The 18,957-nt window shown below is 47.3% G+C and overlaps 1 protein-coding gene across 1 annotated transcript in view; it reads right to left on the reverse strand.

Annotated features, from left to right (window-relative positions):
* Positions 1-18,957, reverse strand: part of LOC121534507 (very-long-chain enoyl-CoA reductase-like) — a 32,806-nt gene that overhangs the window by 4,408 nt on the left and 9,441 nt on the right. The window contains exons 3-6 of the mRNA XM_041841093.2: positions 4,998-5,101; positions 4,045-4,160; positions 3,502-3,607; positions 206-278 (exon numbers count right to left, since the gene is read on the reverse strand). Coding sequence (XP_041697027.2) covers positions 206-278; positions 3,502-3,607; positions 4,045-4,160; positions 4,998-5,101 — 399 coding nt within the window. The remainder of the gene's footprint in view (positions 1-205; positions 279-3,501; positions 3,608-4,044; positions 4,161-4,997; positions 5,102-18,957) is intronic.

The following is an 18,957-nucleotide window of genomic DNA, read 5'->3' on the forward strand; positions in this document are numbered from 1 at the left end:
CTTAAGCAGCAGAATCATCTATCAACTGTATGAGTTGTCATCCATTCTTAAGGCAGCCCCCCCCCAGCACCTCTCTGATTCAGAGGGGTTGGGTTAAAAGCGGAAGACACATTTCAGTTGAATGCATTCAATTGTACAACTGACTAGGTATCCCCTTTTACCTTCCCCTTACCATTCGTTCATTTGTTGGTTCAGTGGTACTCACATGGTGGAGTGTAGAGGGGGTGGTTGATGTAGTAGGCTAGCCAAGCAGCAAACCCCCAGTAGTACAGGCAGTTCTGAGTAGCGGGAATGGAATGGAATAGTATAGAATGGAATAGAATAGAATGGAATAGTATAGAATGGAATGGAATAGTATAGAATGGAATAGAATAGAATGGAATAGTATAGAATGGAATGGAATAGTATAGAATGGAATAGAATAGAATAGAAATAGAATGGAATAGAATACAATGGAATAGTATGGAATATATTAGTATATAATAGAATAGAATAGAATAGTATGGAATATATTCGTTTATAATAGAATGGAATGGAATAGAATAGTATGGAATATCATATAATAGTATAGAATAGAATAGAATAGTATAGTATAGTATAGTATAGAATAATATAGAATAGTATAGAATATAATAGTATAGTATAGAATAGTATAGAATATAATAGTATAGTATATAATAGTATAGTATAGTATAGTATAGTATAGTATAGTATAGTATAGTATAGTATAGTATAGTATAGTATAGAATAATATAGTATAGAAAATCTAGAATAGAATATTGTGCATATTTCGTAGCTCTCCTTGCAGATGCCATATGGCCAAATTAATGCAAACTCAGGCCTTTAAAGAATCGGATGTGTTTGTTTTCAACAGTCAGTCCAAGATAATTGGTTCATAGGGAATTTAAGCTTGGTGATGAGAGGTCGAGGATTAGTTTGTGGAGGAAGAGAGCTCGTGACCCATGGGCCCTACGAAGAGATTATTCAGAAATGATGCCTCAGATAAGCCTCCCTCCCTCCCTCCCTCCCTCCCAATCCCTCCCTCCCAATCACTCCCTCCCTCCCTCCCTCCCTCCCTCCCTCCCTCCCTCCCTCCCTCCCTCCCTCCCTCCCTCCCTCCCTTCCTCCCTTCCTCCCTCCCCCTCCCTGCTTCTTTCTCACTCTCCCTCTACCCCTCCCTCCTGATCTGGGAGAAACTGAAGATGGACCACAGGAAGATTGATGTGGAGCGCGACCACAGGATTGGAAAATCCACCACCGGCCCAGTTGACAGGCCCAGGCTGATAGTGGTCAAGTTCGTGAGGCTCAAGGACAAGGTAGCTGTTCTGGAAAGAACTTGAGAGGAACGTACATCTTCCTAAACGAGGACTATCCTGAAGAAAAATATCCCCGGCCATGAAAGCTGCCAGAGCGCGTGGGGACATCGCTTACATCCGCTATGACAGGCTCATTGTCCACCCTCCCTCCCAAAAAGCCTGGAAGGGATGAGAGAGCCAAGCCTATGGGTTCGTAGCTTCAACCCCACAGCACACTGTGTCTATCTCTGATAAACTACCCAGGAAAGGGCTGAAAATAGCCCATTTTAATATTTGTAGCCTTAGAATGAAGGTTTATGAAACATCAGATAACGTTCATATATTAGCCATTTATGAGACTCAATTAGATAATTCCTTTGATGATACAGCAGTAGCAATACAATGATATAACATCTATAGAAGAGACATGAATGCTATATACACTACATGACCAAAAGTATGTGGACACCTGCTCGTCGAACATCTCATTCCAAAATCATGGGCGTTAATATGGAGTTGGTCCCCCCCTTTTGCTGCTATAACAGCCTCCACTCTTCTGGTAAGGCTTTCCACTAGATGTTGGAACATTGCTGCGGGGACTTGCTTCCATTCAGCCACAAGAGCATCAGTGAGGTCGGGCACTGATGTTGGGCGATTAGGCCTGGCTCGCAGTCAGCAGTTTACACTGCTCCAGAGTCCAATGGCAGCGAGCTTTACACCACTCCAGCCGACGCTTGGCATTGCGCATGCTAATATTAGGCTTGTGTGCGGCTGCTCGGCCATGGAAACACATTTCATGAAGCTCCCGACGAACAGTTCTTGTGCTGACGTTGCTTCCAGAGGCAGTTTGGAACTCGGTAGCGAGTGTTGAGGAAAGCTAAAGTCATTCCACTACCCGTTACTGGTTCTAACAGCAGACCTATCAGCTTGCTGCCAGCTCTTAGCAAACTACTGGACAAAATTGTGTTTGACCAAATACAATGCTATTTCTCTGTAAACAATTTGACAACAGACTTTCAGCATGCTTATGGAGAAGGGCACTCAACATGTACTGCACTGACACAAATGGCTGATGATTGGTTGAAAGAAATTGATAATAAGAAGATTTTGGGAGCTGTATTGTTAGATTTCAGTGCAGCCTTTGATATTATTGACCATAACCTGTTGTTGAGAAAACATATGTTTTATGGCTTTTCAACCTCTGCCATATTGTGGATTCAGAGAGGTCTGCCCGTAATAAAGAGATGCTTTGCTTTTTTGACACCACACTCCAAAAACCAAGTCCTGCAGTCTCTAGTTTTATCTTATCTTGATTATTGTCCAGTCGTGTGGTCGAGTGCTGCAAGGAAAGACCTAGTTAAGATGCAGCTGGCCCAGAACAGAGCAGCACGTCTTGCTCTTCATTGTAATCAGAGGGCTGATATAAATACTATGCATGCCAGTCACTCTTGGCTAAGAGTTGAGGAGAGACTGACTGCATCACTTCTTCTTTTTTATAAGAAACAATGTGTTAAAAATTCCAAATTGTTTGCATAGTCAACTTACACACAGCTCTGACACACACACTTACCCCACCAGACATGCCACCAGGGGTCTTTTCACAGTCCCCAAATCCAGAACAAATTAAAGAAAGTTTACAGTATTATATAGAGCCATTATTGCATGGAACTCCCTTCCATCTCAAACTGTTCAAATGAACAGCAAACCTGGTTTAGAAAAACAGATAAAGCAACACCTCATGGCACAACGCCTCTCTCCTATTTGACCTAGATATTTTGTGTGTATGTATTGATATGTGTGCCGTTTAAAAATGTATGTGGTTCTGTCGTTGAGCTGTTCTTGTCTATTAATGTTCTGTATTATGTCATGTTTCATGTTTTGTGTGGACCTCCCTCCCTCCCTCCCCCCTCCATTCCTCCCTCCCTCCCTCCCTCCCTCCCTCCCTCCCTGATCAGATGTTTCGATACATGGGGGAAGATCATCACCTAATTAAAAATGGCCATTGCTAGCATCTATCTATCAGCTTATTTTGCCTGATTAAGTTTTAATTCCGTTTTAGGATGAACATTCACAAGTGTTTAGCCAGGTAAGTCACATTATCTTATAATTAAACTTTGATCGTTGACCAGTTGAGCTACATGTAAACAACTGCTGAATTCCCAAATGTTTTAGGTGATGTACCAGGTTTGAGTTAGGTGGAACGTACCCTCATGATGGTGTGCAGTGGCAAGGTGCCATCGGAGAACCGATGAATGAAGATGGTTTCCAACAACCTCCTGAAGTAGTGGAGACAGTGGCACACGCACGCCAGCCTACAGCGGTAGAGAAGGCAAGAGTGGGGGTAGAGAAGGGATACAGGACAAAGTAGCTATCATTATTTCGTAGTTTACCTTTTTATACTGGGTGAATTGACTGAGAACGTTCTCTTTCACAGCAACGACACAGACGTTCTAGAATACTGTAGCGACCGTAACTCAAAACCTTAGCGACCTCGTCAAGAGGTTCAGATCTCTTGGCATAAAATCTAAGGTGTTGGGTTGACAGTCGCTGGACCCGGGTTCTAGTCCTGGTCGGGGCTACCCCCAAATATAGCTACATTGGTGTCAGAAGTGGGACGGCGCTTGTGACGCCATCGGAGAAGAGTGTGCATGTGAGGGACTTGGTATAGAGAAACGTGGGGACATGCTCTTCCGAAGGAAGCCACTGGACTGGTCGGGGCTACCCTCGGAATTTGCTAGAATATACGTACGTGACCACTGAGCAGGGACTGGAGGTATAGTCATCTTTCTGCTCGTACATATTGAGGAGATGGAAGAAGAAGAAGAGGTAGATGAAGAGGGGACCGATGCACTCTGCCAGAAACACCTGTACAGGAGAAGAGAGGTCAGATACACTCTGCCAGAAACACCTGTACAGGAGAAGAGAGGTCAGATACACTCTGCCAGAAACACCTGTAGAGGAGAAGAGAGGTCAGATACACTCTGCCAGAAACACCTGGAGAGGAGAAGAGAGGTCAGATACACTCTGCCAGAAACACCTGTACAGGAGAAGAGAGGTCAGATACACTCTGCCAGAAACACCTGGAGAGGAGAAGAGAGGTCAGATACACTCTGCCAGAAACACCTGGAGAGGAGAAGAGAGGTCAGATACACTCTGCCAGAAACACCTGGAGAGGAGAAGAGAGGTCAGATACACTCTGCCAGAAACACCTGGAGAGGAGAAGAGAGGTCAGATACACTCTGCCAGAAACACCTGGAGAGGAGAAGAGAGGTCAGATACACTCTGCCAGAAACACCTGGAGAGGAGAAGAGAGGTCAGATACACTCTGCCAGAAACACCTGGAGAGGAGAAGAGAGGTCAGATACACTCTGCCAGAAACACCTGGAGAGGAGAAGAGAGGTCAGATACACTCTGCCAGAAACACCTGGAGAGGAGAAGAGAGGTCAGATACACTCTGCCAGAAACACCTGTACAGGAGAAGAGAGGTCAGATACACTCTGCCAGAAACACCTGGAGAGGAGAAGAGAGGTCAGATACACTCTGCCAGAAACACCTGTACAGGAGAAGAGAGGTCAGATACACTCTGCCAGAAACACCTGTACAGGAGAAGACATGGGACACTGACAGGCAACATGTCCGCTCACTGTTTGCTGTTCCCAAACCACAGTACAGTCCAATATCCCAGAAACATCGTGGTCTCACCATGGTCCACCCCAGCTGCGGTCCCAGGTCGTGGAAGAACATTGTTGCCGTGGTTCCCACCGGTAGATTCTCCAATACCTCATCGTCCTTCAGGGACTCTCCATCTGACAAAATGTAGCATTGTTGTCATGGTTACAGTTCTGTATACCAAGATTATTTATTTAGCAGCCATTTCCTGGACACAGATTAAGTCTAGTCCTGGACTATAAAGTACTTTCAATAGAGAATCTCCACTGAGCTTGCTTTATAGGCTTAGTGTCTGGGAAACGGGCCCTAACTGTTTATTCAAAGAGATGTATACACGACTAACCCAGTAGTGAATGGTGTTGATGTTCTAAACAGACAGTTAAGATATTAGGACATTCAAACCAGGCCCCCCAGTGTCCAGTCTGGAGTGTGAAGTCGCGAGCTCCGCTGGTCGGCTACCGCGTAACAACCTAGCGGTGCCAAAAGCCCTGAGCCTGGTTTCCCAACAGCGGTGGAACTTAGGCTCACCTGAGTGTTTTTAACAAGTGCATCTTTCCTACAACGGCCAAAGATGTAACATGCGTTTCCCCCCAAAAAAAACAGCCAGAGAGAACGGATGCTAAGTGCATCGTTGGCGCATGTGTCAATACTGATAGGATCCAATGAAAGGGAGCGCTGCTCTTGGATCAGCTTTCTCCATTCAAATATTACCTTAACATTATTATAATTGCTTCACGATATTGACGATGGATCAGCACGTAGAGAGATATTACCTCCTACAGCTGCACATTTTGAGGCGGCTTATTCGCTTAGCCTACCCAATAAAAATGCACTAAATCACAGATTTAGGCACATCATTGCACACATGTTAGGCTACACATCATGAAATATGTTGAGACAAATTACTGACAGTAGCCAACAAGTGTGATGAGTGTGACAGAAGGAGTCAGGCGCAGGAGGGTAAATCACCGAATACAGTGTTTATTCCGTCGTACACAATTGCGCTGGATAGCGACCACAGAAAACAGGCACAGGGGAAACCATCTACCCCGGCAATACAAGGTACGAGTAGCTCCACCGAGCTACACTACTCTCACAAATAAACAATCACCCACAAGGACAAGGGGGGCAGAGGGAACACTTATACACAGACTAATGAGGGGATATGAACCAGGTGTGTGTGATTGACAAGACAAGACAAATGGAATGATGGTATATGGAGCGGCAGTGGCTAGAAGGCCGGTGACGACGAACGCCGAAGCCTGCCCGAGCTAGGAGGAGGGGGCAGCCTCGACGGTAGTCGTGACAACATGTAGCAAAATAGAACTCAATTGATTGAACATTAAATGTATTTCAATATGATTGAAATTGGCCTATAGCCTATAATGTTTATATTTTAATGCAGTCATCTCGGTTTTCATCTGAAACATATTTCTATACGTTGATTGTTTGTATCAATTGCAAAGACATTGGCAACTTTGTATTTGTAATCAACTTTGTTTCTGAAGTTATCGGTGGTCACAGAGAGTGGGATAAACCATGTGATTCTAATATTGAACGACACACTTAGTTATTCTACAAGTGGTCTGAGACGGGTGTTAAATTACGAAAGTTTTCAAGTGTAACGTTAATAACGATGTTTTTGGGAAACAGCTCTGAGATTTAGCAATGCTCCTACGAAGGTTCTAACCACGCCCATACCGAAGACTAATTTATTTACATATATTTCAAATACATATGTAGTATGTGCACTAATTTGAGAAATAAATATATCTAAATACATTTATTACTTATATATGTCCATATATGTCACACATGTAGTGGCCAGTTTATTAGGGACACCCATCTAGTACTGGGTCGGAACCCTTTGCCTCCAGAACAGCCTTAATTCTTCGGGGAATGTCATTCAATCATTGCTCAATAGGCCTCAAGGGACCTAACGTGTGCCAGGAAAACATTCCCCACCCCAGTACACCACCGTCACCGGCCTGTACTGTTAACACTAGGCAGGATGGAGCCATGGACTCATGCTGCTTACGCCTAGGGCTGTTGCGGTGACCGTATTACCGCCACACTGGCTGTCACCAGTCATGACGGCAGTCAAATTCCACGTGACTGTTTAGTCACGGTAACTAGGCTTCTCCAAGCTCTGATGCTGCTGATGGTCATTAGTATCCTACCAAACTTGCTAACTGCCTGGTACTCAGCACTCTATTGTCCCTCTAATCACTGTGACATCAATGTAATAGAAAATTAAATCAAACACTTAATGAGAGCCCATGAGCTCATGTTGCGCAACACTTCTATAGGCCATGCAATTGCATGAGAAAACAGAGTGATGGCCTCTTAAAAAGAGGAGGATCCCATCAGCTTTCTTTAGGCTAGGCCTACTATACTTATTTCTCCACTTTTATAATATTAAGCACATTGCTTCTCTTTACAACAGGAGCATAGCCTACCTGGCTGGCATGAAAATGAACCACGGCAAAAGCGTCCTCCATTCGCTATTTAAGTGCATAGATGTTTCGAGACAGGTGCATGATAATGGTCCATTTTAAATCAAAACAAATTTCACACATATATTATTTAGTATATGTAAAGACAAGATTAAATCAAGAATAGTCTGATGGGTGACAATATTAGCCTATCACTTGTGAATGATATATTATCACTTATGAATGATTCCTAGCTTGTGTGCAGTAAGGCGAGAAACAGCGCATGCCTTTTTTTTTGCTACTTTTTCTAATCATAGTCTCACACCTCATGTAGCCTAGCCCATAGGCCTATACGTTTTGATAAGGTTTGTATCACAACTAAAGTGGCCAAATAACTTCTTAAAATTAAGCACATGAATCTGCTTTACCACGGGATGTAGAGCCTAACTTGCATATATACGCAGCACGTGAGTTTCAAGTTTGGGGGAAGATAATTTTCACCATAAAAATGCACCTTTATAATACACTAATTACATGCATAATCGCATTTGCGGTCACTTTTGAGAAAATGGAAGATTCGTGCTTACAGCCTACTGCCGTGTGCGCATTGCTGCACTTATAATGTGAAGAAATAGCCTAATAGTTTATCAACATTTTAAGCCAAATGTTCTGATCTGTTGTGTCAGCCTCATTGCTTAAAAACGTTTTTTTGATGCTAGTGGTTGTATTAATTTGGGATCTATCGCTTCCCACAACTGTCCCAGACTATGTTTGGAATATTTATTTCTCGCACAGAATAGAATAGGTCAACTTTTGTACTATGGGGGATAGTCGATTCCCTGATCAGACCCTACACCCAAACGAGGGCACTACGTTCATCCACCTCTGGCCTGCTAGCCCCCCTACCTCTATGGAAGCACAGTTCCCGCTCAGCCCAGTCAAAGCTATTCGCTGCTCTGGCACCCCAATGGTGGAACAAGCTCCCCCACGACGCCAGGACAGCGGAGTCACTGACCACCTTCCGGAGACACTTGAAACCATACCTCTTTAAGGAATACCTGGAATAATCTAACAGTAATCCTTCTACACCTTCTACACTACAAAACATAGAGCCCAACGTTTGTATCACAACTAAAATTACATAAATAACTCTAAATTAAGCATATAGGAGTACCTGTTTCAACACAGAATAGCCATATGTGCACACTCCCTCAAATCGTTTGGAGAAAATATCCTTTCTATTTTATTCAGCTTTGTTCAATTGTATTCTTCATACTATAAAATAATATAAAATAACGCCATGGAATTCTAAGTAACTCTTGTCTGCTAAATGAACTAGTGTAGCCCACAGCCATATGGCATAGCCAGATCAGGGCCTAACATAAGGACAACTGAGAGTAGGCTATTCTGTTCTTCTGAAATAGACTACATTTTCTTCATATCATGTTTCTTTAGACCTGTCTAAAATAAATAATTGATTTATTGTGATGGCGTAGGCTATATTACATGGATTTATTAGACTTGGATTTATTAAAATGTAGATGTTCCAAAGGTCTGCATCAGTGGCTTGTAGGCTATGTGTGGAAGCCAGGAGATGCTAAATGTGTATATGTTCATTAGCGGTCAATTACCGTGGAGACCGGCAGTTATTTGCTTGACAATCACTGGCTGGCAAAATTTCATGACCGCCACAGCCCTACTTATGCCAAATCCTGACTCTGCCATCAGCATGACGCAACAGAAACCAAGATTCGTCGGACCAGGTGATGTTTTCCCACTCCTCAATTGTCCAGTGTTGGTGATGGCGTGCCCACTGGTGCCGCTTCTTCTTGTTTTTAGCTGATAGGAGTGGAACCCGGTGTGGTCGTAATGCGGCAATAGTCCATCCGTGACAATGACCGACGAGTTGTGCGTTCCGAGATGCCGTTCTGCACACCACTGTTGTACAGCGCCGTTATTTGTCTGTTTGTGGCCCGCCTTTTAGCTTGCATGATTCTTTCCATTCTCCTTCGACATCTCTCATCAACGAGCTGTTTTTGCCCACAGGACTACCGCTGACTGGATGTTTTTTGCTTATTGCACCATTCTCGGTAAACCTTAGACAATGCCCTGGAGGGCTGCCGTTTCTGAGATACTGGATCCGGCGCGCCTGGCACCGACGATCATACCACGCTGAAAGTCGCGTTTAGCCCATTCTAATGTTAAATCGAACAGTAACTGAATGCCTCAATGCCTGTCTGCCTGCTTTATATAGCAACCCACGGCCACGTGACTCACTGTCTGTAGGAGCGATCCATTTTCGTGAATGGGGTGTTGTACCTAATAAACTGTCCACTGAGTGTATATTTAATAAATACATTTACATATTCGATTTTGGCCGTTTTTAAATATGTTTAAATATTTTTGTTATATATTTAAATATATTTACATGTATTACTTATCCAAATGTGGTAGTATTTAACATATACAGTGGGGAGAACAAGTATTTGCTGAATAAGAACGGCGCCGGAGAAGATGGCTGCCGTTTTACAGCCCTCTAACCAATTGTACTATTTTGTGTGTTTTTCCGCGTTATTTGTAATTTATTTTGTACATAATGTTTCTGCCATCGTCTCTTATAACCAAAAAGAGCTTCTGGATATCAGGACAGCGATTACTCACCTCGTATTGGACGAAGATTTTTTCTTCAATGAGGCGGCCGCAAAGGATATCCTACAGACACCCGACAAGGCCCAAATCCCCGTCATTCGCATGAGGAAGAGACTGAGATATCGTGGACGTAGGTACGGGTGCATTGTAAGGATCCGACGGCGAGCGAGTAAACTGCCGCTCCCATCAATCCTATTAGCCAATCTTCAATCATTGCAGAACAAATTGGATGACCTAAGATTACGGTTATCCTACCAACGGGACATTAAAAACTGTAATATCTTATGTTTCACCGAGTGGTGGCTGAACGACGACATGGATAACATACAGCTAGCGGGCTATACGCTACATCGGCAGGATAGAACGGCTGACTCCGGTAAGACAAGGGGTGGCGGTCTGTGTATATTTGTAAACAACAGCTGGTGCACAAAATCAAATACTAAGGAAGTCTCTAGGTTTTGCTCGCCTGAGGTAGAGTATCTTATGATAAGCTGTAGACCACACTATTTACCAAGAGAGTTTTCATCTATATTTTTCATAGCTGTCTATTTACCACCACAAACCAATGCTGGCATTAAGATTGCACTGAATGAGCTGCATAAGGCCATAAATCAACAGGAAAACGCTCATCCAGATGCAGCACTCCTAGTGGCCGGGGACTTTAATGAAGGGAAACTTAAATCCGTTCTACCTAATTTCTACCAGCATGATAAATGTGCAACCAGAGGAAAAAAAACTCTAGACCACCTTTATTCCACACACAGAGACGCATACAAAGCTCTCCCTCGCCCTCCATTTGGCAAATCTGACCATAACTCTATCCTCCTGATTCCTGCTTATAAGCAAAAACTAAAGCAGGAAGCACCAGTGACTCGGTTAATAAAAAAGTGGTCAGATGACGCAGATGCTAAGCTACAGGACTATTTTGCTAGCACAGACTGGAACATGTTCCGGGATTCTTCAGATAGCATTGAGGAGTACACCACATCAGTCACTGGCTTCATCAATAAGTGCATCGATGATGTCGTCCCCACAGTGACCGTACGTACATACCCCAACCAGAAGCCATGGATTACAGGAAACATCCGCACTGAGCTAAAGGGTAGAGCTGCCGCTTTCAAGGAGCGGACTCTAACCCGGACGCTTATAAGAAATCCCGCTATGCCCTTCGACGAACCATCAAACAGGCAAAGAGTCAATACAGGACTAAGATTGAATCGTACTACACTGGCTCTGACGCTCGTCGGATGTGGCAGGGCTTGAAAACTATTACAGACTACAAAGGGAAGCACAGCCGTGAGCTGCCCAGTGACACAAGACTTCCAGACGAGCTAAACCACTTCTATGCTCGCTTCGAGGCAAGCAACACTGAAGCATGCATGAGAGCACCAGCTGTTCCGGATGACTATGTGATCACGCTCTCCGTAGCCGATGTGAGTAAGACTTTTAAGCAGGTCAACATTCACAAGGCCGCAGGGCCAGACGGATGACCAGGACGTGTACTCCGAGCATGTGCTGACCAACTGGCAAGTGTCTTCACTGACATTTTCAACATGTCCCTGACTGAATCTGTAATACCAACATGTTTCAAGCAGACCACCATAGTCCCCGTGCCCAAGGACTCTAAGATAACCTGCCTAAATGACTACCGACCTGTAGCACTGACGTCTGTAGCCATGAAGTGCTTTGAAAGGCTGGTCATGGCTCACATCAACAGCATTATCCCAGAAACCCTAGACCCACTCCAATTTGCATACCGCCCCAACAGATCCACAGATGATGCAATCTCTATTGCACTCCACACTGCCCTTTCCCACCTGGACAAGAGGAACACCTACGTGAGAATGCTATTCATTGACTACAGCTCAGCATTCAACACCATAGTGCCCTCAAAGCTCATCACTAAGCTAAGGATCCTGGTGGAGAATGATGTTTCCACCTTCATGCTTCACGGTTGGGATGGTGTTCTTGGGGTTGTACTCATCCTTCTTCTTCCTCCAAACACGGCGAGTGGAGTTTAGACCAAAAAGCTCTATTTTTGTCTCATCAGACCACATGACCTTCTCCCATTCCACCTCTGGATCATCCAGATGGTCATTGGCAAACTTCAGACGGGCCTGGACATGCGCTGGCTTGAGCAGAGGGACCTTCCGTGCGCTGCAGGATTTTAATCCATGACGGCGTAGTGTGTTACTAATGGTTTTCTTTGAGACTGTGGTCCCAGCTCTCTTCAGGTCATTGACCAGGTCCTGCCGTGTAGTTCTGGGCTGATCCCTCACCTTCCTCATGATCATTGATGCCCCACGGGGTGAGATCTTGCATGGAGCCCCAGACCGAGGGTGATTGACCGTCATCTTGAACTTCTTCCATTTTCTAATAATTGCGCCAACAGTTGTTGCCTTCTCACCAAGCTGCTTGCCTATTGTCCTGTAGCCCATCCCAGCCTTGTGCAGGTCTACAACTTTATCCCTGATGTCCTTACACAGCTCTCTGGTCTTGGCCATTGTGGAGAGGTTGGTGTCTGTTTGATTGAGTGTGTGGACAGGTGTATTTTATACAGGTAACGAGTTCAAACAGGTGCAGTTAATACAGGTAATGAGTGGAGAACAGGAGGGCTTCTTAAAGAAAAACTAACAGGTCTGTGAGAGCCGGAATTCTTACTGGTTGGTAGGTGATCAAATACTTATGTCATGTAATAAAATGCAAATTAATTACTTAAAAATCATACAATGTGATTTTCTGTATTTTTGTTTTAGATTCTGTCTCTGTCACGGTTTCGGCCGAGGCTGCTCCTCCTCCTTGTTCGGGCAGGTTTCGGCGGTCGTCGTCCCCGGAGTACTAGCTGCCACCGATCTATGTTTCATGTTCATTTGGTTTTGTCTGGATGTTGTACACCTGTGTCTAGTTAGTCCTCATTAGTGTCCTATTTAGTTCTCGTTGTGTGTGTATGGTGTTGTGTGTGATTGTTCCTCTGTTTGGTGTTCTGAGCTACGTATTCTTCCCTCCGTGTTTGGAGAGGTTTTCGCACATGTTAGTGCGCCTTTTGTTTGACGCCTGTGTGCGCCGTTATTTCGCCTCCGGGCTTATTGTTCTCGTGTACTACGTGAATAACTCACTAAAGTCTTTTGGACTTAGCTTCTGCGTCCTGCGCTTGATTCCTGCACCACACCCACCTTCAGCACCCCTTAACAGAATCACACACCTTTATGAATGGAATCAGCAGGAGCAACCGTCACGCCTGAATCGCTGGAGGAGCATGTCCGCGGCCAGGATGACCAGATACGACAACTGGGGACCGCTCTACAGGACGTCATCAACACCCTGCACCGATGGGAGTCCAGAGGGGTACCCACACCTCCACCTACCCTGCCACCCCCATCGGCCGGTTCACCAGTCCCAGGTCCGGAACCCAGTGGGATTCGGCTCTCGCTCCCGAGGGCGTATGACGGAACAGCTGCCGGGTGGAGGTGGAGCTCTACCTGGCCACTGCACACCCGGTGCCCTCGGGACACGAGAGCGTTTCCGCCCTCATCTCCTGTCTCACGGGCAAGGCGTTGGAATGGGCCAACGCCGAGTGGAGGAGGATGGACGCCACCACCATCTCCTACGCCGAGTTCTCCCGTCGCTTCAAGGCCGTGTTCGACCATCCACCTGAGGGCAAAGCGGCGGGGGAGCGTCTAGTCCACCTGAGACAGGGGAGGAGGAGCGCACAGGCGTTCGCGCTGGAGTTCCGGACTCTAGCGGCAGACGCAGGGTGGAATGAACGGGCCCTCATCGACCATTTTCGATGTAGCCTACGGGAGGACGTTCAACGTGAGTTGGCCTGCAGGGACACCAATTTCACCTTCGACCAGTTGGTCGATATGTCCATCCGTCTGGACACCCTGCTGGCCACCCGTGGACGTCCCGAGTGGGGTCCGTTCATTCCACCCTCCGGCATCCTCCGAGCCGAGCCCTATGGAGCTCGGGGTGCTGGGCGCTAGAGGAAGGAGGAGGAGGAGCCCGAGGGGGGCCTGTCCCCTGCACCAAGTGCGGTCGTGGAGGGCACACTGCGGCCAGGTGCTGGGGAGGGTTCCCCGAGGGAGGAGACAACATGCCACGCACTGGGGAGGCTTCCCAGGTGAGTAGACGCCCCACTTACCCAGAGCTCTCTGTTGCGCACTTTTGTATACCTGTTTGTTTTCCACAGGTTGCACCTCATTCCCAGCATAAGGCGCTAGTAGATTCAGGCGCAGCTGGGAATTTTGTTGATCGGAAGTTTTGTTTAGATTTAGGGATCCCTCTCCTACCTGTTGACAAGCCTTTTCCCGTTCATGCTTTAGATAGCCGCCCGTTGGGGTCGGGGTTGATTAGGGAAGTCACAGCGCCACTTAGGATGTGTGCGCAGGGGGGTCATGAGGAGACTATACAGTTGTATCTGATCGACTCTCCTGCGTACCCGGTGGTGCTGGGAATTCCCTGGCAACAGAGAATCGATGGGTGGTCTGCTCAGTGTGAGGGGCGATGTCTGGGTGTTTCCGTAGGGGCGACTTCGGTGGAAAGTCCAAACCAAGTGCCCGCACTGCACATTCCGCCTGAATATGGGGATTTAGCTCTCGTGTTTAGTAAAGCTAGGGCGACGCAGTTGCCTCTTCATAGACAGGGGGATTGTGCGATTGATCTCCAGGCAGGAGCAGCGCTCCCACGGAGCCACGTGTATCCTTTGTCTCAAGAGGAGAGAAAAGCTATGGAAACTTACATAGACGAATCTTTGAGACAAGGATACATACGGCCCTCCACTTCTCCCGCCTCCTCGAGCTTCTTTTTTGTGAAGAAAAAAGATGGAGGGTTGCGCCCGTGCATCGATTACCGTGGTCTCAATCAGATTACTGTGAAATACAGTTATCCACTCCCTCTGATTGCGACCATGAGTCATTGCATGGAGCGCGGTTTTTCACAAAACTGGATCTCAGGAGCGCGTATAACTTGATGCGCATTAGGGAGGGCGACGAATGGAAAACAGCATTTAGTACCACGTCAGGTCATTTTGAGTATCTCGTCATGCCATATGGGTTGATGAATGCGCCATCAGTCTTCCAATCCTTCGTAGATGACATTTTCCGGGATATGCAGGGGCAAGGGGTGGTCGTGTACATTGATGACATTCTAGTGTACTCGTCTACCCGAGCCGAGCATATAGCCCTGGTGCGTCGTGTATTGAGGAGGCTGTTGGAGCATGACCTATATGTCAAGGCAGAGAAATGTTTGTTTTTCCAGGAGTCTGTCTCCTTTTTGGGTTATCGGTTGTCCGCGTCAGGGGTGAGAATGGAGGTGGATCGTGTGTCAGCTGTGCGTAATTGGCAAACCCCAACCACTGTCAAAGAGGTGCAGCAGTTCTTGGGCTTTGCGAATTACTACCGGAGGTTTATCCGGGGTTTTGGACAGGTGGCAGCTCCCATCACGTCCCTTCTGAAAGGGGGTCCAGTGCGCCTGCAGTGGTCAGCTGATGCGGACAGGGCCTTTAAGAGACTGAAGGACCTGTTTACGTCGGCTCCGGTGCTGGCGCATCCGGACCCCGCATTACCCTTTCAGGTAGAGGTGGACGCGTCTGAAGCCGGTATAGGGGCCGTGCTCTCTCAACGGTCCGGCACGCCACCTAAACTCCGCCCCTGTGCTTTTTACTCTAAAAAGCTCAGCCCGGCGGAGCGAAATAATGACGTCGGGGACAGGGAGCTGTTAGCTGTAGTTCAGGCCCTTAAGGTGTGGAGGCATTGGCTTGAGGGGGCTCAACACCCTTTCCTCATTTTGACTGACCATCGGAACCTGGAGTACATCCGGGCAGCGAGGAGACTGAACCCTCGCCAGGCTCGATGGAGTATGTTTCTTGCCAGGTTCGTATTTAAAATCACGTACATCCCTGGGTCCCAGAATGGTAAGGCAGATGCGCTGTCCCGGCGGTATGACACGGAGGAGAGGTCCGTTGAGCCTACTCCCATACTACCGGAGTCTTGTCTTGTGGCACTGGTGGTGTGGGAGGTCGATGCCGAAATCGAGCGAGCGTTGCGTACCGACCCCAGCCCTCCACAGTGTCCTGAGTGTCGGAAGTACGTTCCGCTCGAGATTCGGGATCGACTCATTTACTGGGCTCACACGTCACCCTCCTCTGGACATCCGGGTATTGGCCGGACAGTGCATTGTCTTAGCACTAAATACTGGTGGCCCACGTTAGCCAGGGATGTGAGGGTTTATGTCTCCTCCTGCTCGGTGTGCGCCCAGTGTAAGGCACCCAGACACCTGCCCAGGGGTAAGTTACAACCCCTGCCCGTTCCACAACGACCATGGTCCCACCTCTCGGTGGATTTTGTGACAGACCTTCCCCTCTCTCAGGGGAAAACCACCATCCTGGTCGTTGTGGACCGGTTCTCTAAGGCCTGTCGTCTTCTCCCTATGTCGGGTCTTCCTACTGCCCTACAAACCGCAGAGGCCCTATTTACCCACGTCTTCCGGCATTACGGGGTACCCGAGGATATAGTGTCTGATCGAGGCCCCCAGTTTACCTCCCGAGTATGGAGATCGTTCATGGAACGTTTGGGGGTCTCGGTGAGCCTTACCTCAGGGTACCACCCGGAGAGTAACGGGCAGGTAGAACGAGTCAACCAGGATGTGGGTAGGTTTCTGAGGTCGTATTGCCAGGACCGGCCTGAGGAGTGGGCTCGGTACATTCCCTGGGCCGAGATGGCCCAGAACTCTCTCCGCCACTCCTCTACCAACCTAACCCCCTTCCAATGTGTGTTAGGTTACCAGCCGGTTCTGGCACCTTGGCAGCAGAGCCAGATCGAGACCCCTGCGGTGGATGATTGGATGAGGCGTTTGGAGGAGACGTGGAACGCTGCACACGTCCACCTGCAGCGGGCCATCCATCGTCACAAGGCGAGCGCCGATCTCCACCGCAGTGAGGGGCCGGTGTACGCACCCGGAGATCGAGTCTGGCTCTCTACCAGAAACCTACCCCTCCGCCTGCCCTGCCGGAAGCTGGGTCGGCGGTTTGTGGGGCCTTTTAAAGTCCTGAGAAGATTGAACGAGGTGTGTTATAGGTTACATCTGCCTGTTGAATATAAGAATATTAACCCCTCGTTCCATGTGTCTCTTCTCAGGCCGGTGGTAGCTGGTCCACTCCAGGAAGGTGAGATAGGAGAGACTCCTCCGCCCCCACTGGACATCGAGGGGGCTCCGGCGTACACCGTTCTGTCCATCTTGGACTCAAGACGCCGGATGAGGGGTCTCCAGTATCTCGTGGAGTGGGAGGGGTACGGCCCGGAGGAGCGGTGCTGGGTGCCGCGGAGGGACATCCTAGACCCATCTCTCCTGTCGGAGTTCCACCGGGACCATCCCGCGCGCCCTGCTCCGCGCCCTCCTGGTCGTCCCCGAGGCCGGGGTCGGCGCACGGCTGGAGCCGCGCGTCAAGGGGGGGGGGGTACTGTCACGGTTTCGGCCGAGGCTGCTCCTCCTCCTTGTTCGGGCAGGTTTCGGGGGGTCGTCGTCCCCGGAGTACTAGCTGCCACCGATCTATGTTTCATGTTCGTTTGGTTTTGTCTGGATGTTGTACACCTGTGTCTAGTTAGTCCTCATTAGTGTCCTATTTAGTTCTCGTTGTGTGTGTATGGTGTTGTGTGTGATTGCTCCTCTGTTTGGTGTTCTGAGCTACGTATTCTTCCCTCCGTGTTTGGAGAGGTTTTCGCACATGTTAGTGCGCCTTTTGTTTGACGCCTGTGTGCGCCTTTATTTCGCCTCCGGGCTTATTGTTCTCGTGTACTACGTGAATAACTCACTAAAGTCTTTTGGACTTAGCTTCTGCGTCCTGCGCTTGATTCCTGCACCACACCCACCTTCAGCACCCCTTGACAGTCTCTCACAGTTGAAGTGTACCTAGTATAAAAATTACAGACCTCTACATGCTTTGTAAGTAGGAAAACCTGCAAAATCGGCAGTGTATCAAATACTTGTTCTCCCCACTGTATGTGCTATTCATATATTTACATGTATTTGTTTAAATTATTTTTGACAGTATTATATGATTATTTATGGCCAATATATTTCTATATCAATAATACATATATTTTTGTATATGAGTAATACATAGTTCATAATATATGGTGATATATGTGCAAGAAATGTAATGAAATGCATGCCACATGCAATAGAAAAAAGCACACAACACAAACAAGAAAATGCATTGTTTCCCTTTGTGACCTCAGAAAGTTGAAGGTTCCCATCTGAATAACTAAAAATAATGTACAAATTACCTCTGTGCACTTATCATCGGAAGCTCGCATCATCTTCAAGACTGGAATCTTACATTTTTTTATTTTAAATCCAATCTTAAAGACTCAAATGGAGCAGCACCTCTTTATGTTCAGACTATGCTCAAACCCTTCATCCCAACCCGAGCATGCCGTTCCGCCACCTCTGGTCTCTTGGCCCTCCCACACCTACGGGAGGGTAGATACCGCTCAGCCCAGTCCAATCTCACCCCAATGGTGAAACAAGCTTCCCCCTAAAGTCAGGACAGCGGAGTCCCTGCCCATCTTTCGAAAACGTCTGAAACTCTTTGAAGAGTATCTCAAAGGGATACTTCGGGATTTTGGCAATTAGGCCCTTAGTCTAGTTCTCCAGGGTCAGAGGAACTCGTGGATACCATTTTTATGTCTCTGTGTTCAGTGTGTAGGAATTTAGAGGTAACCCCCAATAAAGGACTGGTTTTGCAGGTGGTGACCACAGACCACTTATCAGTTCCTATGCTTCCTGGCTGATGTTTTGGTCACTTTTGAATGCTGGCGGTGCTTTCACTCTAGTGGTAGCATGAGACGGTGTCTACAACCCACACAAGTGGCTCAGGTAGTGCAGCTCATCCAGGATGGCACATCAATGCA

Source organism: Coregonus clupeaformis, unplaced genomic scaffold (genome assembly GCF_020615455.1).
Source record: "Coregonus clupeaformis isolate EN_2021a unplaced genomic scaffold, ASM2061545v1 scaf0751, whole genome shotgun sequence".
Classification (NCBI taxonomy): domain Eukaryota; kingdom Metazoa; phylum Chordata; class Actinopteri; order Salmoniformes; family Salmonidae; genus Coregonus; species Coregonus clupeaformis.